General features: G+C 35.1%; 2 protein-coding genes across 3 annotated transcripts; one reads left to right on the top strand and one right to left on the bottom strand.

Annotated features, from left to right (window-relative positions):
• The first annotated feature begins 18,523 nt into the window (after positions 1-18,523).
• On the top strand, positions 18,524-20,391 carry AHP2 (Tat-binding protein 1(Tbp-1)-interacting protein (TBPIP)). Its single transcript, XM_039037533.2, has 6 exons — positions 18,524-18,649; positions 18,790-18,815; positions 19,254-19,521; positions 19,650-19,720; positions 19,837-20,025; positions 20,099-20,391. The coding sequence occupies exons 1-6, from the start codon at positions 18,622-18,624 to the stop codon at positions 20,195-20,197; spliced, it is 681 nt and encodes a 226-aa protein (XP_038893461.1). The 5' UTR covers positions 18,524-18,621; the 3' UTR covers positions 20,198-20,391.
• A 488-nt stretch (positions 20,392-20,879) lies between these two features.
• LOC120082250 (uncharacterized) lies at positions 20,880-23,231 on the bottom strand. Of its 2 annotated transcripts, none has more exons than XM_039037530.2 (5): positions 22,556-23,231; positions 22,327-22,430; positions 22,038-22,209; positions 21,802-21,924; positions 20,880-21,726 (listed from the first exon to the last, which is right to left on the bottom strand). In XM_039037530.2, the coding sequence occupies exons 1-5, from the start codon at positions 22,739-22,741 to the stop codon at positions 21,007-21,009; spliced, it is 1,305 nt and encodes a 434-aa protein (XP_038893458.2). In that variant the 5' UTR covers positions 22,742-23,231; the 3' UTR covers positions 20,880-21,006. The 2 variants fall into 2 exon arrangements, with proteins under 2 accessions (XP_038893458.2, XP_038893459.2); XM_039037531.2 differs by having other exon boundaries at positions 20,880-21,720; positions 22,556-23,172.

Raw genomic sequence — 23,231 nt, 5'->3', positions numbered from 1 at the left:
TGATTTTAGAGGAATCTAAAAGTTAATATAGGATACTATTTTAAAATAGACATGAAATTAATTTTTTAAAATGATTTTAACAAAATTGAATCATCACTTCTACCTCTCCCAAAAGTAATCTCAAATGGACGTTTAAACGTTCACACCTCATAAATGTTACACGAGTATTTAAGTGGATATCAATACTAGGATTTTTCACCTGCCATTCAAATATTTAATACACACAAAAAAAAAAAAGAAGAAGAAGTTATATTAACACCCCAGTTTTTTTCCATTTGAGATCAACAAGAGGTTGTGTATATCTGTTTATTATATGAAGAATTTTGAGTGACTTTTGGAGCTAGCAAAGATTAAGTATAAACCTAGTTTGGTAACTATTTTTTTTTTTAAAAAATAAGTCTATATCATCCACATCTTTTACCATGATTTCCATCTTTTTTAAGTACAATAGTTGAATTCTCAATCAAATTTTAAAACAAACAATTTTTTGAAAGCTGTTTTTTTTATTTCTCAAAATTTAGCTTGGTTTTTTAAATCATTGGTGAAAAGTAAATAACAAAAAAAAAAAGAAATTTGGAGGTGAAAGTAGTGTGTGTCTATAGGCTTAATTTTCAGAAATAAAAACAAAAAACAAAATGATTACCTAAGAGGCCATAACTTTTCATTTGTTATATTTTGTTCTGTAAACTATATAACAAAGTAATTAGGTATTTTTTCTTTAATGTTCATCTGCTCGACATCCGTATTAGTTAATTTATGTGACTCAAACAACGTATGCATACTGTTAGGGTTGATGCTCTAAATCTCGTAAGGTCCTATAGTTTGTAATGGTAATGTACAAACATATTATTTATGTAATAAAATATGTGATGTTTTATTTCAAGATTAGTTGCATTAACCACAAACCAATAAACTAACATCCATGGTTGTCTTATAACTTCAAAATGTATGTAGAGACATACGGATGGATTATGTTTAAGTAATAACCTAAATGGTCTGTAGTAGATGAATATGGATGGATACATTTTCCTTGTGACACTATGATTATGACCCGCTTTATAGGTGTTACAATTGTTGTAAAGTGCTACAAATGATCTGATTTTGATCATTTATGTGAAGACATGTGAGCGGGAATATTCTATACAAAGGAGTTTGTATAAGACCGGACCACGATGCTGGGATTGTCCTAAACTCGCTGTTTGTAAATGTTGGTAACATATTTTATTTATCAATAAAAATATTGTTGAATATTTTATTCAATAAATTATTGTTGATATTACATTCTTTTATGAAAATTCAATAAAACAAATTCATGGCTATAACATGAATACTTTAACTTTATATGGCGACATAAAAATGAAGGAAATCGTGCACGAGGATTTCCATGAGCAACGGAAAGTTCATTCCAAATTACAATCATATATGAACTTTACAAATTATAGTCATAAATAGAAACATACGGTTATGCATTCATTACAGAAATTACAGCATGATAATACAAATACTCAAGAAGAAATGCTACACACATTTGTAGACTCATCTCCACGCTCCTTGATCATGAACGCTCGAACACAGCAACCTCTAACGCTCGTTCAACACGACAGCTACACTATATAAACACCGCGCACTCGAACTCAGCGATCGCCTCGATCACAAACACCCCAACAACACGAACGGCCTCCACAGAATCTCGACGGCGTCGAGTTGAGTATGACATCACCAAGAAGGCTACCTTGGTATTCTCGGTATGAGAATCCATAGGGTGGGCTCTGTGTGGACTTGGTTTGAGGCAGAAGACGGAGGAAACAATAATCGTATAAATGATTGAGCAAGTGGGAGAAGACAAAACCTATCGTATAAGTTGATGCCCAATCGTTTAGCAAAAGCTAAGTGATCGTTTAGCTCATCGCTTAGCTGCGTGTCTGTTGCCTACAAACACTACACGATCATTTAGCTTGCTCCAAGTTGTTGCTTAGTAAATCCTATTTACTTGACAACTTTCATTCCATGAGATTATTTTCCGAGAGAGAAAATCTCAAGCTTACCAAAACTTACTAAAATTAGGAAAATAATTTCCCTTTTATCTCACGGCTACCATGAAACCACCAATAACCTCTCACTCAATTGGTTATTAGAGAAAATGAATTAATTATCCAATAATTAATATTATTATAAATATAAATGATAACTAACTTATCATACTACATTTATAACCTATAGTTTTAATCTTTCATCTCATAAAACATATAAACCATAGTTATTTTTCTATTCCATGGTACTTAATGTAAATCTCATTTACATTAATTCTTCACTAGACGTATCTCATACATCATACCGATCGTATCATATATAATCGAATTACCTCTTGTCAATTTGAACATTTCAAATCAACACCAAGAACTGATCCTCAACTGAATCCATTGAGCTACCCAGGGGACCTTATGGACCTATAGCTCAAAGCTTCAATGGTACATGAGTAACTGACTAAACTCTTTAGTCACGGGATCCACCATCCGTTAACTATCAAACACTCCACTAAAGACCGACAACTGAACTCTCCTTACCACATAAATATTTTGTGTTCATCTTAACCAATCAGAAGTGCGAAAACCTTTCATAGATCGCTCATAAGTACAGCTGGGACAATAACCGTTATGCCCCTGTAGTTACATCTAACTCCTTAAGTACCACTGATCCCTCTAATGAACATAAGTCATAGTCCTACTATGACTGAGTCCCCTCTTCCAAAGAGAAGCCGAGGCCACTATGTTCAAGCCCTGGAATCAGTACTTAAGGGAGCAATCTCTCTACTTATCCCTGCTTCAGGAAAGAAGTGAATTCCATCTTGTGTATTGAGTTCCCAGCTCCCAAATCAGACAAGTCCCCAAAAAGGTAGGCATGTTGGGTTGGCAATCTGGCCACTCTCACCCATACTAATCACAGAACTGCCCTTAAAAGCAGAAGTTCCCAAAACACTCAGGATTGAGGTCATGTCACCTATGGTTATTTAAGTGAGATGTAAGTCTCTAGTATCAATGACATTATATACAGAGTCTAGTCATCTAGTGGTTCGGTCTTATACAAACTCTTTGTATAAGACATCCTCGCTCGCAAGTCTCCACATGAATGGTCAGGATCTACCATCTATAGTAGTTTACAACATTTGCAAACCTCTACAAAGTGGGCCGAATCTGTAGTGTCACCAGGATCAAGTATCCCACCTTAATCCTTATACTATATACCTATTTAAGTTATCACTTAAGGCATGATCCACTTGTATATCACATATACATGCTTAAGTTCACATAAGATAACCAAGGAGATTTGTTTATTGGATATGAGTAAATGCCAGAATGAAAATAATATTTATTTTACTCATCAAACAATGTGTATCATTACAAACAACGAGACTCCGGGAGAATTAGGACACCAATCCCAACAAAAATATGATCAAGTTTTAGTATGTAGCCAAAATGCTTTATAAGTATATGGATGAGATTGGGTACCTCATCTCGGTAACGCTATTGGACTCAGACCATTTTGTATACTGATACAAATAACATGATCTAAAAATCATTCATATGGAGAAATATGAGTGTGGGCATTCTGTGCAATGAGTTTGCATAAGATCGGACCTCGAAATAGTCACTTTTCTTTATAACAACCGTTTACTGTTAAAAGTGACTATTTCAAACTCAATGACCTAGAGTAACTCGATCTTAATCCTGAACTAACTGTGAACTCTTGTTTATTCGGTATTATCCTTTGATCTGCATAGGTGAGAGTAGTCCAACAACACTGCTTAATAAGTCTCCCATATTGGAAATAAGACTGAATAGATAGTTGGGGAAATAGCTTTGCAATAGAAATTCACTCCTACCTGACTTCAGGTTAGCAGATAGGTTGTTCTCTTAAGTGTTGATGCCTAGTCTTGAACAACGGGGCCTCGTCCTCTCATGAAAGAGAGGGTTATGGTTTATAAGTTGGACTATAAGTCAATTGTTCAATGGAGGATCAGTGGGAGCTTAAGATGTTGGGTTTTATGTCCTAAAAACTCTCAGTTTGTAAAATGATAAACATTTTCTATTATCAATATACTTGTTATTGATCTCATAAATTGTATGAAAGTCTAAATCCAATAAACTAAGACTCATGACTATTGTATGAGTACTTGAACTTTATGTGGAGATATAAGAGTGGATCGGGTTCGAGTAAATAGTCAAAATGATCTATGGTACATGAATGAGGTTGGGTACCTTATTTTGGTAACACCATTGGATGCGGCCTACTCTGTAGTTGTTACAAAGAGTTGTAAAGTGCTACATACGATGTGATCCTAATTCGTACATGTTATGACATGAGAAGTGGGGGCGTCCTATGCAATGAGTTTGCATAAGATCAAGACCAAGAAATAATCCACTCTTACTTTATAACGATGTTTACTGTTTAAGACTGACTATTTCACCTAGATGACCTAGGTAACTCGATCTTGATCCTGAGCTAACTATGAACTCCTGTTTATTTGGGATTGCCCTTAGATTTGCATAGTTGGGGGTTGGCTCAACAGCGCCGGCTCAATAAGACTCCCATTTCAAGGGTAAGACCGGATAGATAGTTGGGGACATATGGTGCAAGACGGAGTTCATGCCTACCCGATTTAGGGATAGGAGAAAGGTTGTTCTCTTAAGTACTGGATCCAGGTCTTGAACAAGGGGCCCCACCCTCTCACTGGGCTGAGAGAGTTTGGTTTGGTGATTGGATCATAAACCAGTTGTTCATTGGAGGATCAGTAGGGACTTGAGGAATAAAACGTAATCTTAGAAGTAAAACAGATATTTGACCCAATCGTTATTATGAACAATTTGTCAAGGGTGGATTTGCTGATTATGGTTAAATCATGTGGACATAATATATCTACATGAGGGGAGTGCAACTATGGCTTTAGTGGAATGACCCATTAGTTAACGAATGGAGATTAATTTGGTCTAATGAGTTTAGTCAATTAATCTCGGATCGTTGGAGCCCATGATTTGTAAGTCCGCGAGGTCCATCTACTAGTCTGTAATGATCTAGCTCTAGAAAAGCGTGATAAGTTAATTTGAAACGTTCAAATTAGAATTAAGGGAATTAATAATTATATGAGATATAATTATGTTTAATTTTAGAATTAAACGGAATAGGAGAATTTATATATTTAAATATGATTTAAATATATAAAGATGGATATGTGTTAAAATTAATTTAATATTTGATATTAAATTAATTAAGTTTTATTTAATAATTAATTTATGAAATTAATTAATTTTTCATTTTTAAAATCAAATAGATTTTTTAAATCAAAATTTGATTTTTAGATAAAATTGAGAAATTGGAAAACTAAAACACAAAATGGAAAAATGGGTTTTTTCCATTATCCATCTTTGAAGTAGCTCACACATGAAGCAACTTCTTGCCTTTGTCTTCTCCAAGCATGAGCTGCAACTCATGCAGCTCTTCTCTTTGCATGTTGATCTGCAATATAATGAAGAGATTGGAGTGAAAATCAGGCATGCAATCAAACGAGTTTTGAGAGAAAATTCGGTTTGAAGAATGGTTTTTTAACAAGGTTGTTGCAGTGAGATTTTCTCCTTTATTCCTTGATTCAAGCTTGTTTTGAGTCCCGAAACTCAATCTAGAGCAATTCTACAAGAGGTGTGTCTTGAAACCCATTTTTCTACAGACACATGCTTTATATTATGCCAAAATTAGTGAATTAGAGTGCTTAGATGATCCTTGTGCTTCTGCTGTTGTTGATACAATCCTACAATTGATATCAGAGCATCAAATAAGCATTCAATTCGGTCTAATTTTGGTTTAGTGGGTGTTTTCTATGAGAAATATGAAACTGGTGTACTGATATGGTTTTCTGAGTTTTGGCTGTTTAATTCTCTTTAATTTCTCATTTAAATTTGTAATTGGCTCTTGCTTGATGAGCTTTAATATGTTCCCAAGAGTATGTAATTTATTTGGAGTCATTAGAATTGAAATTAAGCTGTAACTTGAAGAAACAAGCGAAGAGGTCGAGTAGCAGTTCCAGAAAATCAGCCTCTGTTCTTATCGTCGCTGAGGTTCCAGTTGTTAAACGATCGTCTAGCTCCAGACGTTACATGATGTGAAGAAAAGCTAGACGATCATATAGCAATGTGCGCTGGTCGTTTTGATGTTGAACGCAAGACGATTGTGTACCTGCGGGAGCTAAACGATGCGTTCAATTTGCTAACGATAGCATCAAGCGATCGTTTAGCTTTGGCGTGGGAACTAAACGATATGTTGAATTTACTATACGATGGTACTATGCGATCGTTTAGCAATGATGTGCTCTAAGTGATGTGACGAAGTGCTATGCGATAGCGCTGAGCGATCGTTTAGATGCGGAGCTAAGCGATCATGTAGACGAAGTGCTAAGCGATGCATTCAAGTTTTTATGCGATGGAACTAAACAAATCGCTTACCTACGATGTTGAACGACGCGATGATGTTCTATACGATGGAGCTAAGCAATCGTTTAGCTACACGACAGATACTGAACGATGACATGCAATGCTAGACGATGGTGTTAAGCGATCGTTTGGTTCTATGCGATAGAACTATGCGATAGCTATATGATAACTAAGCGATGCGATGAAGAGCTATACGAGAGCTCTGAGCGATCGCTTACCACAATCATTTATCTTTGATTGGGAGCTAAACAATGCGTTGAGTTGCTATGCGATAGCACTACGCGATCGTTTACTCTATGCGACAGCTAAGGGATGTGTTGAATGCTATGCGATGGCATTAGACAATTGTTTACCTTTTCGCGCGCTAAACGATCTGGCAAAATGCTAGACGATGGTCGCCATTACTAAACGATGAGACTTAGCGAGATGTTAAACATGTGCAAGGGCTTCCGGTTCGACCGGTTCTCTTGTGGTTTGGTCCGGTTCAGCTTTGAATGGTTCTTGGCTGGTCTGGTTCAAGCTACTTGAGTTCATTTTGGAGTGGTTCGAGCGGTCTGGAAGTTATTTTAGGCTTCTGTTTGCTTTTTTTTGCCAAAACTAAAACCATATCAATTTGTGTTTAATTATTTATGCATTTGATGTATGTTATAATTAAATAAATCTTGTATGTGCATATAGTATGTCATTTAGATTTAAAATCCCACCATAGGAAGCATGTAACATGCATTGAAAGTATGTTATAATTGTTATAATATATAGTATGCATGTTAGGGTTTCTCGTATTTAATATAAATATTATATTAAATCTTGAATGCCTCGTGTATGTTGTGAATATTTAGCATGCCTAAAGTTTTATAAGTTGTTATAAAATTGGGTTAGACATTTAAAATTCATAAACAACAGCTGCATGCTCACGTAGGTTGGCCACCTGTTTTAATTGTTAAAACTTATAAAACCAAACTTACAAACTCAACTGGTATATAATCCTGTCTAAGGTTGGGGGTTCTTAAGTTGACGGTTTACGGAACACCTCCTACCTGAAGATTATGGCCGAATTTTTTAGCGTTGGTAACCGGTTTTATGGGCATACGTGAGTGATGTGAGGTAATAAAATGGTTTATCACCTAGATATCATAGGTTAAAATCCAATTATAAGAGTTATACTTGGATAAATCACATAGACTTAGGGTTGTTTTATTAGCCGAAAAGAACCTAATTATAAATATACTCAAATAGAACACTTCAGTGGCAGTTTAATAACTTTTATATGATAGAGTTATTAGAAAACTTCAGTGGGAGATTAATAACATACGATACGTTCTTTTTAGCTCTCACGTCTCTAAGAGTTCACAATCTAGATTTAAACTGTACTTCATGTCACCCTGGGAGTGACCTCCTTACGGAGAATATTCTTTTAGCTTAAATCTAGATTTCGATGAATAAGAGGAAGTAGTTCAAATATAAGTTTATTATACGATAAATAGATTTCAACTGTCACGTCTCCATATAGTTTACATCGTGAGATTCATATGACGCTTCGTGTCACCCTGGGAGTGACCTCCCTACGGAAAGTATTTTGTATGAGTCAATATCAAGGTAAATGGAGGAAGTAGTTCATAGTAAGTGGGTGAAGGATATGTGTCAATATATACTGTGGTCTCTTCCATTAGTCTGAACCGTGATATTCCTATGTTGCGCCCGCTGGTTAGCTTTAAGCGGCCCTTTGCTAGTTGTTTAGCGACGGCTATCCCCACGAAGGGTTGTAACATAAGATTCGAAACAACATAGGCTTCAGTAAAATGAATAGGGTTTTATAGTTCTGGCTTAGATGTTGTCTTCTATTTCGGAGGAAAATTCATACCATCCTATAGGATCTGAAAATGGCGGGTCACACTTACAAGAATTACTAAGTTATTAGTAAAGATCTTGACTAAAAACAATAACCAAACGACTATAGGAATAAAAGTTATTCCAGAGACCATAGGAATAAGAGTAATTCCAGGGATAGTGTTTAGTCAAAATTGTTTGTTTTAGTGAAGAAGTATCTGACTGCCCCACAGTAGCGCATATTCTGACTCACTAAAATATCATTGCAATTAAATAATGGTTATGGGTACATTATTACATTTTCTAAAACTTGATTTTGGATTTAGTTACAATTTGCTAATTAGAATTTGTTTGAATTTTATCAACATGTCGAATTCTAGTATACTCACTTCCGATGTATATAACAATAAAATCAAATCAACAAACAAATTACTAGCAATTGATAATACCAACAGAGTTTTAACAGAGGACTGTCCTCAATCTTCTAACTCATCTAAAATTATGAATTATATAGACGAGGATGCTGAATTCGAACAATAAGATAAATATGATTTACTTGTTATCGAAGCATGTTTAGTGGAAAACGATAAAATCTGGATAATTGATTCAGGTGTCGCTAATCATGTATGTACTATCTCACAAGAAACAAGTTCTTGGAGACAGTTGACAAAAGGTGAAACGATCTTTAAGGTAGGGCCGGGGAAATTGTTTCGGCCAAAGCAGTGGGAGATATGAAATTGTTTATAGGAGATAAGTACATTTATTTGAAAAATGTATATTATACTCCTTCTATGAAAAGGAATCTAATATCTGTTTCCTGTTTGCTAGAATAAAATTATAAAGTTTATTCCGAAAATGGTGAAGTGTTCACCAAAATGGGAAATAAACATATTTGCTCTGTAAAATTAGAAAATAACTTGTACATGTTAAAAGAAAAGGAAGATTTCTCCAATACCTATCTTTGGCATAGAAAAGTTTATTCCGAGGTCAAAGTTGTTTTGAACATAGAAATGTTTAAAACTGTTGGGAATCATAAGAAAAGGAAGATTTCTCCAATACCTATCTTTGGCATTTGAGGCTGGGTCACATAAATCTCAACAGGATTGAGAGATTGGTTAAGAACGGTCTTTTAAACAAGTTGGAAGACATTTCATTACCACCATGTGAGTCTTGTCTTGAGGGTAAATGACAAAAAGATCTTTTTCTGGAAAAGGTCTTAGAGCCAAAAAACCCCTAGAGATGATTCATTCAGACCTTTGTGGGCCTCTAAGTTAGAGCAAGATGAGGGTTTGAATATTTCATCAGTTTTATAGATGATTATTCAAGGTATGGGCATATTTACCTAATGCACCAAAAATCTAAAACTTTTGAAAAGTTCAAAGAGTATAATGTTGAGGTTCAAAACCAATTAGATAAAAAGATTAAAACACTTTGATCGGATCGAGGTGGTGAGTATATGGATACAGAATTCTAGAACTAATTGATAGAACATGGCATTCAGTCTCAACTCACAGCCCTGGCACACCCCAGCAAAACGGTGTGGCAGAGAGGAGAAACAAAACCTTGTTAGACATAGTTCATTCCATGATGAGTTACGCTTAGTTACCAAATTCGTTTTGGGGACATGCAGTTGAAACTGTGGTGTATATTTTGAACATAGTTCCGTGGAAAAGCATTTCTGAAATGCCTTACGAGCTCTGGATGAGACATAAAGGAAATTTACGTCACTTCAGGATTTGGGGTTGTCCAGCACATGTGTTGGTGCAGAATCCTAAAAAGCTGGAACATCGTTCAAAAGTATGCCTATTTGTAAGCTACCCAAAAGAAACTAAAGGTGGTCTCTTTTATGATCCTCAGGAAGATAAAGTATTTGTATCGACAAATGCAACCTTCCTAGAGGAATATTATATAAAGAACCATTAACCTCGCAGTAAGCTAGTAATAGAAAAAATGTCCAGAAAAACGACAAATGTATCAACAAGAGTTGTTGAACGAGCAGGTCCTTCAACAAGAATTGTTGATAGAGCAGGTCCGTAAACAAGATTTGTTGATGAAACTAATACTTCACATCCTTCTCAAGAGTTGAGAATGCCTCGTCGTAGTGGGAGGGTTGTGCAACAGCCTGACCGGTACATGGGTTTAACTGAAACTCAAATCATCATCCAGATGATGGTTTAGAGGATCCATTATCTTTTAGTCAAGCAATGAACGATGTGGACAAAGACCAATGGATTAAAGCCATGGACCTTGAAATGGAATCTATGTATTTCAAATCTGTCTAGGATCTTGTAGATCGACCGGAAGGGGTAAAACCCATAGGTTGCAAGTGGATCTACAAGAGACAACGAGACCAAGCTAGTAAGGTACGAACCTACAAAGCTAGACTTATGGCAAAAGGGTTTACCCAAAGAGAGGGATTAGATTTTGAAGAAACATTCTCTCCAGTTGCCATGATAAAGTCTATTAGAATACTCTTGTCCATAGCCACATTTTATGATTATGAAATATGGTAAATGGATGTCAAGACGGCTTTTCTGAATGGCTATCTTGAAGAGAGTATCTATATATCTCAACCAGAAGGGTTTATAAAACAGGGTCAAGAGCAAAAAGTTTGCAAGCTTAATCATCCATTTATGGATTAAAACAAGCTTCTAGATCCTGGAATATGAGATTTGACGCTGCGATCAAATCTTATGGCTTTGAACAAAATGTTGACGAACCCTGTGTATACAAGAAGATCGTCAACAAAATTGCCGCTTTTCTGGTGTTGTATGTTGATGATATTCTACTCATTTGGAATGAGGTAGAATATCTAGCTGGCGTTAAGAGATGGCTAGCTTCACAATTTCAAATGAAAGATTTGGGAGAAGCACAATATGTTATTGGAATCCAAATAGTTCGAAATCGCAAGAACAAAACATTGGCATTATCTCAAGCATCTTATATAGACAAGATGTTGTCTAGGTATAAAATGCAAAATTCCAAGAAAGGATCTTTACCTTCCAGGCATGGAATTCACTTGTCTAAAGAGCAGAATCCTAAGACACCTCAAGAGGTTGAGGAGATGAATCGAATTCCATATGCATCTTCAGTTGGGAGTTTGATGTATGCAAGGTTGTGTACTCGTCCCATATGTTATGTTATAAGAATTGTCAGCAGATTTTAGTCCAATCCTGCTCATGACCATTGGACTGCTGTTAAAATATTCTCTAGTATCTTCAGAGGATGAGAGATTATATGCTCGTGTTTGGTCTTAAGGATCTGATCCTTACTGGATACACTAATTCTGACTTTCAAGCTGATATTGATCCGAGGAAATTAACTTCAGGGTCAATATTCACTCTTAACGGAGGAGCAGTTATGTGGAGGAGCATCTAACAGAGTTGTATTGCGAACTCCACAATGGAAGCTGAGTATGTAGTTGCAAGCGAAGTAGCAAAAGAAGCAGTATGGCTCAGAAAGTTCCTGATAAATTTGGAAGTAGTTCCTAACATGCATCTGCCTATCACTCTCTATTGTGACAATAGTGGAGCAGTTGCAAATTCAAAGGAACCACGAAGCCATAAAAGGGGAAAGCATATCGAACAAAAATACCATCTCATCAGGGAGATTGTACACAGAGGAGACGTCATTGTCACTCAGATTGCTTCCCAAGACAATTTAGCTGATCCATTTACGAAGGCCCTCTTGGCTAAAGTGTTCGAGGGTCACCTAGTAGGACCAGGTTTACGAGCTTTGTATCACTAGGGCAAATGGGAGAATTGATGGGTATTGTGATGCCCTAGTTTATTATATTTATACATTTTATTCTCTCCATGTAAACTCAACATTGTATATATTTGTATATATTGATCCACTAGAGTTCTAGTCCAAGTGGGAGTATTGTTGGGTTTTATGTCCTAAAAACTCGTAGTTTGTAAAATGATAAACATTTTATTATTGATCTCATAAATTGTATGAAAGTCTAAATCCAATAAACTAAGACCCATGATTATTATATGAGTACTTGAACTTTATGTGGAGACATAAGAGTGGATCGGGTTTGAGTAAGTAGTAAAACTGATCTATGGTATATGAATGAAGTTGGGCACCTTATTTTGGTAACACCATTGGATACGGCCTACTCCGTAGTTGTTACAAAGAGTTGTAAAGTGCGACATACGATATGATCCTAATTCGTACATGTTATGACATGAGTAGGGGCGTTCTATGCAATGAGTTTGCATAAGATCAGGACCAAGAAATAAGTTACTCTTACTTTATAACGTTGTTTACTGTTTAAGACTGACTATTTCACCTAGATGACCTAGGTAACTTGATCTTAATCCTGAGCTAACTATGAACTCCTGTTTATTTGGGATTACCCTTAGATTTGCATAGTTTAAGGTTGGTTCAACAGTGCCGGCTCAATAAGATTGCCATTTTAGGGGTAAGACTGGATAGATAGCTAGGGACATAGGGTGCAAGATGGAGTTCACGCCTACCGATTTAGGGATAAGAGAAAGGTTGTTCTCTTAAGTATTGAATCAAGGTCTTGAACAAGGGGCCTCACCCTCTCACTAGGCTGAGAGAGTTTGATTTAGTGATTGGATCACAAACCAGTTGTTCATTAGAGGATCAGTAGGGACTTGAGGAATAGGACGTAATCTCGGGGGTAAAACAAATATTTGACCTAACCATTATTACGAACAACCTGTGAAGGGTCGACTTGCTGATTATGGTTAAATCATGTGGACATAATATATCTACAGTGAGAGGAGTGCAACTATGCGCTTTAGTGGAGTGACCCATTTGTAAACGAATGGAGATTAATTTAGTCTAATAAGTTTAGCCAATTAATCTCAGATCATTGGAGCCCATTATCTATAGGTCCACGAGGTCCCCCTACTAGCTCTAGAATAACGTGATAAGTAAATTTGAAACGTTCAAATTAGAATTAAGGAAATTTGTAATTATATGAGATATAATTATGTTTAATTTTAGAATTAAACGGCATAGGAGAATTTATATATTTAAATATGATTTAAATATATAAAGATGGATATGTGTTAAAATTAATTTAATATTTGATATTAAATTAATTAAGTTTTATTTAATAATTAATTTATGAAATTAATTATTTTTTCATTTTTAAAATCAAATAGATTTTTTAAATTAAAATTTGATTTTTAGATAAATTTGAGAAATTGGAAAACTAAAATACAAAATGGAAAAATGAGTTTTTCAATTATCCATCTTTGAAGTAGTTCACACGTGAAGCAACTTCTTGCCTTTGTCTTCTCCAAGCATGAGCTGCAACTCATGCAGCTTTTCTCTTTGCATGTTGATCTGCAATATAATGAAGAGATTGGAGTGAAAATCGGGCATGCAATCAAAAGAGTTTTGAGAGAAAATTCGATTTGAAGAATGATTCTTCAACAAGGTTGCTGCAATGAGCTTTTCTTCTTCATCCCTTGATTCAAGCTTGTTTTGAGTCCCACAACTCAATCTAGAGCACCAAGAGAATAGTGGGGAAGATCTTGAGGTGGTCTACAACAAGATATGGAGAAGATTGCAGTTGGAGAAGAAGCTTTGAAGAAGTTCTACAAGAGGTATGTCTTGAAACCCATTTTTCTGCAGAAGCATGCTTTATATTATGCCAAAATTAGTGAATTTGAGTGCTTAGATGATCCTTGTGTTTCCGCTGCTGTTGATACAATCCTACATAAGGAGCAAGATGTATTTACAGGGATAAAACGGTAATCTTTGACACAACTGTAAATACGAACGACCTGTGAAGGGTTGACTTACCAATTATGGTTAAAATGGACAGAAATATAACTACAGTGAGAAGAGTGCAACTATCAAGCTATAGTGGAATGTCTTGGTAGTTAACGAATATTGATTAATTCGGTTTAAAGAGTTTAACCAATTAATTGCAAATCGTTGGAGCTCATGATCTGTAGGTCCATAAGGTCCCTCTACTAGCTCATATTTTGGATTAGTAAATTGAGTAATTTTGGTGAGATTTGAAATTAGGGTTTAGAATTTGAAATGTTCAAATTCAATTAGAGTTTCTATTAACTGTATTTGATACAATTGAAATGTTTAATTTTATCAAATTAAAGAAGATTGGAGAATCGATTAATGTTTAAATTATAATTTAAATGTTAATTATATGAAATTAAATTCACTGTAGTTAAATTGATGTTTTATTAATTTAATATTAGATATTAAATTAACAAAATTAATTAAAATATTTAATTAATTAGTTTTTATATAAATTTAATTAATTGAATTAATTTTTATAAAACTAATTAACAAATAAATTTGTTTATTTATTTGATTTTAGAAATCATTTTTTGAAAATGCATTTTGAAAACATAGTGGAAATTTTCAAAAGTTGGAAATCTCCACTATGTGTGCAAACACCTTATTCATCCAATTCCAGTCAATCCATGAAGAATGAGCTGACCTCCATGCAAGCTTTGAGATTGCATGATGAAAGCTTTATAAATTAGAGTGTTTGGGCTGAATCATTAGCTAAGCATTCAAAATTTCTACAAGAATTCTGTAGAATTCAAAACCCTCAGCAAATCCTCTTTAATTTTATCAGAACCAGCTCAATTTAGTGTTTCCACCCCACAATCCTTGCAAATGAATAGTAGAGAAGATCTTTGTCATGGTCTACCTATAGATTGAAGCATATTCTCGTGGGGCTTAGCTGGTTGTGAAGAAGATTCATCAAAGGTATTATGTTCAGTAACCTCTCTTATGAAATAGTTTTTCTAAAGCATGTTTTAAACTCAAATTAAGTGTAATTAGAGTACTTATTGATTCTGATTTTCTCCGTTGCATGTAAGTTTACTCCATCACACAAAATGTTTAGTCTTATTATATAATGTCATTCATAAAAGAGACTTACATTTCATCAGGATAACCATAGGTAACATGACTTGAATCCTGAATGAGTTGTGAACTTCTGTCTATGAGGGTGGTCCTTTGATTTGTATAGGTGAAAGTGACCAGATCTTCGACTTAACAAGCCTACTATTTTGAGGTTTCATCTGATTGGAAAGCTGGAAACACAACTACATAATAAGAAATTCACTCATTCTCCAATGTTGGGGCAAATAGATAAATTGTTCTCTTAAGGGCTGATTGGGCTTGAACAATGTGACGCCATACCTTCTCCTGACCCGAGAGGGGTCTAATCATACTTGGACTATGATTTAGTGTTCATTTGAGGGATCAATGGTACTTGAGAAGTTAGATGTAACTACAAGGGGCAAAACGGTAATTTTAGCCCATCTGTACTTACGAGCAATTTGTGAAGGGTTTTCATACTGTTGATTTGTTATATCAAATGGATACAAAAATACATATGTAGTGCGAAGAGTGCAGCAGTCAGTATTTAGTAGAGTGCCCGACAGTTAATGGATGGTGAATAATTTAATTAAAAAGGTTAATTAATTATTCGCGTACCATTGGAGCTTCATGCTACAGGTCCATGAGGTCCCCTCGATAGCTCAACGAGATTTAATGAGAACCAGTTTTTTGATTAATTTGAATTATTCAAATTAATCGAGGGAATTAATTATATATGATATAATTAATTAAATATTAATTATATGTGATATAATTACTATAATGTATTTAATACATTATAATATTAAGTATTTATAAGAGGAAATAAATATTTGAATATGATTCCAATATTAATTATATGAATTAGATTCATATAATTAAATTTAATGGAAATGTGATTTATATTAAAAGCCATTACTGAGAGAAAATTGAAACTATATGCTATATTGTATTTGATGTAATATAAAAACTATACGTTATATGTTTTATGTGATATAACATATAGTTATATATATGTATAATAAATTAGTTATCATATAAATATATATATTATATTATATTATTGTTCGATTTGGTCCTTTTTTTTTTTTTTTTTACCAAAACTGAAAATCGAATTGGTACCCCTCAATTTGTCTTATAAGTGAATAAAAAACATCAATCTCTCCATCGGTTTCGAATCAAACTAAACCAGTATGGTTTCAGTTCAAAATGCTTTGATTATGATTTTAACCGATCGTTCACCAAATGTATTTTGAGATTGAGGTGAGATAAAGAAGAAGGTGAATGTGACATAATGAACAACGACGATGAAAACAATCGAAGTTAGATGCGACCAAAAAAAAAAAAAGAAAAGAAAAGAAAGAAGAAGAAGTTGACAACGACAGAGACGGAAGCACATGAGCAAGAAGTTGTTGGCGACAAAGATCGTAACGCATGAGTGACGAATCAAGAAGTGAATCGACAACGACATTTAGGTGATAATACATGTAGAATAGGGTGGCAAGATGGTGCATGCAAAATAAAGAAGTCAGCGACCATAATGCGAGTGAAAGATATTGAGGGAGGGAGGGAAAAAACAGGGGAAGTGAAAGAAGGCGCGCACGTTGGTAGGGAAGAAAGAGACAAAATTGAAATTAGGATTTTGTTGTGGGTGAAAAAGTGAATGTTTATTTAGCTAAATATGGAGACCAACCCATAGGGTCAGTCATGATGTCTAAGTATGGAGGCCAACCCTCAGAGACGATCATAGAGCTTGAGAAGGTAGATCCTATGAAAGTAAAGATTATGCTTGAGTATTGTACTGTTGCGCATGATTGAGTCACTAGTATAATAAATCCCACAATCTACAATGGTTAATAATGACTTGAATAATGATCCTAGGAGTTAATTAGTCAAATAACTGTTACGAAATCCATTTTTATATAATTGAGAGGGCTCGTGACATTTGAAATACGCTAAAATACATTCCAACTTCTATACTTTCTAGCTCTCTCTCTAAACAATCACTGATTTGATTGTTGGAGTGTTAGTGATCAAGCACTACACTAGTGTGGGTTTCTCTATTTTGCAGGGCTGTTGTTTGATTCTATCCCGAAAATTATAAATTCACCATTAATACCAAATTTCGATATCACACATCTTTCAAAAAGATATCTTGTTCGTTATTTCTTAGTTTATTTACTTATTATGTGGAGGCTAAAAGTTATTTAAGTAGACAAGTTCTAAGTTAGATTATTTAAACGAGAGTTGGGATGGGAGGGTAGGTAAATTAATTATTGTTTTACTAGGTTCGGTTCGTTCTTATTAAAATTACATATTACCTAAAATTATTGACGACCGAGACCGAACCTCTCAGTTTTCTAAATAGATAAACCAAGAAAGCCAAAACTTCCATAAAAATCAAACTAATCTAGTTGGTTTGGTCCTATTTGATCTAGTACGTCCATTTGAGTCGTTTTTTTTAGCACCCATATATAGTATACCAATATACATTTGAAATGATGTTATCCATATTACAAAAAAATGTGCATTAACATGTATGACAAAATAGACGCAAACAACGATTTATGTGTATCGATGTTGTATCACAATCGATCATTGATAGATATTTATCACTAATTGAGTATATAACTCAATGATAATTATTGATACATTTACTAATTTTCATGGGATCGAATGTACAAATTCATATACTTCACATGCACTAAAAAAATTGACGTTTATCACTTATTTTCAATTAAATTTATCATCCATTTATAATATAAAAAAAAGAATTAACTAAATAAAGGATAAATTGATGGCATCCAACCTTTTTTTAGTAAGTGTTTGCATACTGATTTGTGATTAGCCATATCACAGAGCATACCATAACAACATAATAAAGAAGGATAGATAAGGGATATTTCACTTTGTTTTCATGTTCGTCTACCATTGATATAGGATACAGAAAGGGAAAATGGCAATAATAGCAAAAATAAACAAACAAATAAATAAATAAATTTGCAAATCTAGTAATGGTCTTTTTAGTCTTGCAAATATAACAAAAAAGAATGATTTATGTTGTTTTATCATTATGATTTTGAACGTAATTACACGTATATCAGTAATATGTCTGATATACTCTATATTCGGAATATCAATCAAACTACACGTATATCGAATAATGAACATTCATCATAATACAATTAAATTTGTAATGTCACGATATATATAAATAATATAATTTATATTTGGCACATCCGACAAGTCCTAATATTCAATTGAGGGTAGAGTTGAAATAATAAACAACAGGAAAATTATATTTAAAATTGTTGCTATTTTACAATTTTAGAAAATTATTTGTATGCGTGTATATATATTATTTTTAAAAATCCTATTTTAAGATATCTTTTATACTTCGGCTTCCCGAAGAAGCAAGAGAAAGCATTGGCAAAATTTCCCGCCCATTTCTCTGCACTTTACCCCATCAATGGCTCCCAAATCCGATAGCGCAGAAGGTGAACACTCGCATCGATCTTTTGAACTATTGCTCATATGATTTCCTAATTATGATTTTGATTTCAAATTTGAATTTATGATGTCTTCACGTAGAATTAAATCCTTCAATCCTAACTTCCTTCGTTCCTGAAATTTCCAGCGATCGTGCTCAACTTCGTAAATGAGGTACTTGTTTCATCACTATGCTTCACTGATTTCTTTGTTCATCCATTAACCGTTTGTAATTCTTCGATTCACTGGTTTACTTGCTTATTCTTCAAGTGCCTTTGTGTCGTCGTTTCCTCTCTTCTGCGCTTATTGCAGCGAGGTTTTACGCTGTGTTGTACTTATATCTTCCTGCTGTTTAGCTGTAACCCTAATTTGTACATAGAAGAACTTACTATCTTCCTCGATTGAGTGTTGGGTAAACAAAAACACTATTTAGAACTCATGTTATTTTCTCAAGGAGCGATTTGTTTCCGTGGACGTTCATTTCGCTGTTTTGTGCGTTTGCAGTTTCATTATGAAACTCTCGTGCACCACTATTGTCGGTTTTTTATTCTTTGGTGAGGTTTTTTGTGCTTTTCTTTTGAACGGAATTTGCCGCATTTTTGTGTTGTTCAGCAAAATCGTCCATTAAACTCTCAAAATGCTGCTGATTCATTACAAAAGTTCAACCTCAAGAAAACGGCGGTGCAAAAGGCACTGGATGCCCTCGCCGATAGTGGACGGATTTCTTTCAAGGAGTATGGCAAGCAGAAGATATATATCGCTCGGCAAGACCAATTCCAGATCCCCAATAGCGAGGAACTTACTCAGATGAAGGAAGCAAACGCCAAACTGCAGCAACATCTGGACGAGCATAAAAAGGTTATTAGCCAGGTTGAGGAAGGTAATGAAACTCGTGAATTTCTAAGCAATCCTCAATAATGTAAATGCTATGCATCACTTAAGCCATTTCAATTATGGCATTCAAGTTTGGAGAAATGAAAATAATAGTGTCATGATCTTTTGAAACAGAGATCCGAACGTTGCAGTCAAACTTAACGCTGGAACAGATGCGGGAAAAAGAAGCTATGCTCAGAAAGGAGGTGTATAGATGCTAAATCAGATAGCTGTAACTTTACTTCATTCTCATTATTGATTGTGTTACCCTCTTTATGTGTTAATGTCTCAAAAAGTGGCTCGTTTTATAAATGCTTGTCAGGTTAAGGAATTGGAAGACAAATTGGAAATATTGCGCGGAGGTGTAACGTTGGTGAGCCCAGAAGACCGCAAAGCAATTGAGCAGATATTCTCTGAGAAATTAAGCCAGTGGCGAAAACGAAAAAGGATGTTCAAAGATATATGGGATGCTATTACTGAGAACTCACCTAAGGATCTAAAGGACTTTAAGGTTCCCTCTCGTTATTTTGCTATGCCCCGTTTTTATTAAAGTTGTTTAGATAAACTACTTTGTATTCTTGCAGGAAGAACTCGGCATTGAGTACGATGAAGATGTGGGCGTGAATTTGCAATCATTTAGCGACATGTTACCACAAAATCGAAAAAGGCCCAGGGGAAAGTGAGTGATACCATAAACTGGGGCATCCAACAGTAAGAGCAGCATGATTTGCTTATATTACTTTTCTTTATTCAGTCCGTGTTTAAAGGCAAATGCAAGTAGATTCTGTCTGCCTAGAGCTTGGCTTTTGTATCACGAATACTTATCAAGTTGCTTTTTGTTGATTCATGCAAAGTTGAAGGCACCATTTATTTACTATAGTACTGCGTAAAGAAACCGCCGTCCATGACACTGTTAGCTTCTGTAGAATGGGTTTTTACCGTATTCTCATATTAACTTGGTCAGTGAGGTTCTTTCCCTCAATTGACTGTGAACTAAACTTATAATCCTTGTGCAATAAAAGAGAGTGATGGTCTCTGCTGTTGTATGAACTCAAAAAGAAAGATTCATTTCTTATCTGCACTATGTTGTACAGCCTTTAGCCTCATGGGTGCCCAATAAAGATTCATTTCAGAGGAAAATAAGGAAATCAGTGTTACATGCCTGAGATAGACGAAGAGGAAACTGAGATTATAAACCAGAGTTGAATAGACAATAAGTTACTAAGATCGTAACTATATACTCGAGAGTTAAGATGACTAGATGAATCCCTACGTGAAGAGAATTTTATATGCCTTTAGGGAGGGGGCAAAGTTGATAAACTCCCAACTATTTCGATACCATTTCAACGGACAAAAAAGTAGATGTTCAGGAAAACTAATTTGAATATTTGCACACTATATCAAGCTTAAGGTTCTTAAAATAAATGAATCCTAATTACAAAATTTATTATCTTTAAACAGAGTCAATCAGGATGCAATATATTCAAGCTCCTCAGTGCCCACGGACATCTATTGTCGTTATAACAGCTTCATTCCCTATGCTCAAGTTTTGTGCAGTGTTTTTGTTATCAGATTCGTCATTGTTTGCTGTGATCTCTGCAGACTCTGATTCGATCTTGTGACACTCAAAGCTCGAATTCCTCTCCTCAAGAGTTGAACTGCTGCTTTCTCCATTCCCAGCATCAACGTCACTCTCGTCAAAAGCCAAATCCTTCTCCAGCAAATCAATTATATTTATTGCTTCAATTGGAATCTCATTTTCCTTTAAACTAGCATCCCCTGCTTCCGAACTAGAAGAAGATATTGGCTGCTTCGATTCTATTCCACTTTCACTCTCTTCCGCTTCTATAGATGTACTTCCACCGTGAGTTTCCTTGTTTTCTGATTTCAATTCCATGTCAGCGTTCTTGGATTCAAGAGTTTCAGTGGATTTTCTTGGTTTTGAACTCGGACTACTCAGGTCATCATGATCGAGTGATTTAGATTGAGAGAGTTCCACAGCAGCTCTTGCTGCAGCTGCTGCATAAGCAGCCGACTCGAACGCTGCCTGAGCAGCATCTGCCACGTCTTTGTACTTCTTTCTTCCTCTCATTGAATCAGCATACCGATCGTCTTTCTCTATCTCTTCAGGTAAAATCTGAAAAACACTTTCCACTTTGGTTTCCTGCTGTGGTTGTTCCTTCTTCTCTTCTGCCACAACTCTCTCCTGCATCTATTTCGTAGGCAGTCAATAACTCAAACTTTTTTGTGGATAGCTACTTTCTATCTCATTAATTACATGCCGTACCTCAGTTGAAACTTCATAAGCCTCCAAATCTTTCAAAGTAATGCCATGTTCAGAAGCAATTTGTTTAAGTAACTTCAATTTGATCTCCAAGCTCGGTGGCCTAGCTGACAGCTTCTGAACTATCTGAAAAACCCCAAGATTACCACATCATTCAGTGAAAACAGCAAGGGAAAATTGGTATAAAAACACAAGCACCAGCCCTTCATTTGAAATGATCAGAACAAAGCATAACATACCATTGGACCAACAGCACAATTGTTGCGTAACTCAATAGCACGAGCAGTAAACTCCTTCCCAAAACGACTTGTAATAACTGAACGAATCTCTATAAGCTCTGGGAAATCCCCACATCTAGAAGATGCAAAAATCAAACCTGAAATTGCCTCCTTAATTTCTTCTGGACATTCTCTACATAATCATAATCAGACCCAATCCCATAGGTTATGTTCAAGGAAATCACGAGTTAACTCAAAAGGAAAAAAGAGAAAGCAAATGTTATACACATTTACACCTTCATATACCAACCTCTCATGTTCAAGTAGCTTAATTCTTTCCAGTACAACCTCACAGTAACTCTCTATTATCGCATACGCATCCAGCAGTTTCTGGTCCTTAATCACTTGCTCCACCTGTCAAAAAACTTTGTATTAGGGACATTTCAATGCTTCTTTTGTGAAAATATGGACGGAAATTTAACAGGTTATGAAGCCCAAACCCAAGCTTAAAGGTATGAAAGAAAAACAAATGATCTTACCCGAAAGAGGGCTCTCTCATGGTGGTCAAGCTGCAGCAACTGAACTACATCAGAACGAGCATGTGAGGCTCTAACCTGGCGCTGGTTTGCAAGAACAGCGAGCCGAGATATGGCCAAATTAACAAGAGCTTTGAACCTTGTGGTCTTGAAGCTTCTTCCCAGCAGTGCATCAAGCTTCTTTCCCATGATATAAAATGTCCGAATGTTTCTGAGAGATCTTTGTTAGGAGAACTCCGACAACTTCTCCTTTCTTGGAGGGAAAGAGGCTTAAAATACACAGCCACGTCAATAGGAGAATTATGGGGGTTAGCCACTTGGACGCCAGATGGAACACAAAAGGAACATAAAAGTAAAAGACAGGTTTAGACTTTAGGTCTTTGAAAATCTGCAGTTTTTTATAATTCATCAACTACCAAGTTGCCTTATTTTGAATTGGGTCTTTCTCTAGATAATCATTTTTCATGCGCGGAAGAAAAAATGATGTTTAAATCGTTTAAATTACTTTTTTATTTAGTACCATAAATTTCAAGATTCAAGATCTGTAATTAGTGAAAACGAGAAAAGTTTCCCATCAGTCAATATTAAATACCAATTTCTTCTCTTAATGATCGATGATCACATTTATAATAGTCAACAAGTGTGTATATATATCAATTTCAGATGTGGGCACAAGAAC

The sequence above is a fragment of the Benincasa hispida genome, chromosome 7, assembly GCF_027475165.1.
Source record: "Benincasa hispida cultivar pf3 chromosome 7, pf3_genome.v1.1, whole genome shotgun sequence".
Taxonomy (NCBI): Eukaryota; Viridiplantae; Streptophyta; class Magnoliopsida; order Cucurbitales; family Cucurbitaceae; genus Benincasa; species Benincasa hispida.
The sequence above is the reverse complement of the archived record's forward strand: the minus strand, read 5'-3'. Positions and strand labels throughout refer to the sequence as shown.

Excerpts from the sequence above, each read along its gene's own strand:
- AHP2 (XM_039037533.2), top strand. The coding sequence starts at position 18,622 with ATGGCTCCCAAATCCGATAGCGCAGAAG. Across the intron at positions 18,650-18,789 it reads CAAATCCGATAGCGCAGAAG|CGATCGTGCTCAACTTCGTA; the intron begins GTGAACACTCGC and ends TGAAATTTCCAG. Across the intron at positions 19,721-19,836 it reads AAGCTATGCTCAGAAAGGAG|GTTAAGGAATTGGAAGACAA; the intron begins GTGTATAGATGC and ends AATGCTTGTCAG.
- LOC120082250 (XM_039037530.2), bottom strand. The coding sequence starts at position 22,741 with ATGGGAAAGAAGCTTGATGCACTGCTGGGAAGAAGCTTCAAGACCACA. Across the intron at positions 22,431-22,555 it reads ATGAGAGAGCCCTCTTTCGG|GTGGAGCAAGTGATTAAGGA; the intron begins GTAAGATCATTT and ends GTTTTTTGACAG. Across the intron at positions 21,727-21,801 it reads CTTATGAAGTTTCAACTGAG|ATGCAGGAGAGAGTTGTGGC; the intron begins GTACGGCATGTA and ends CCTACGAAATAG.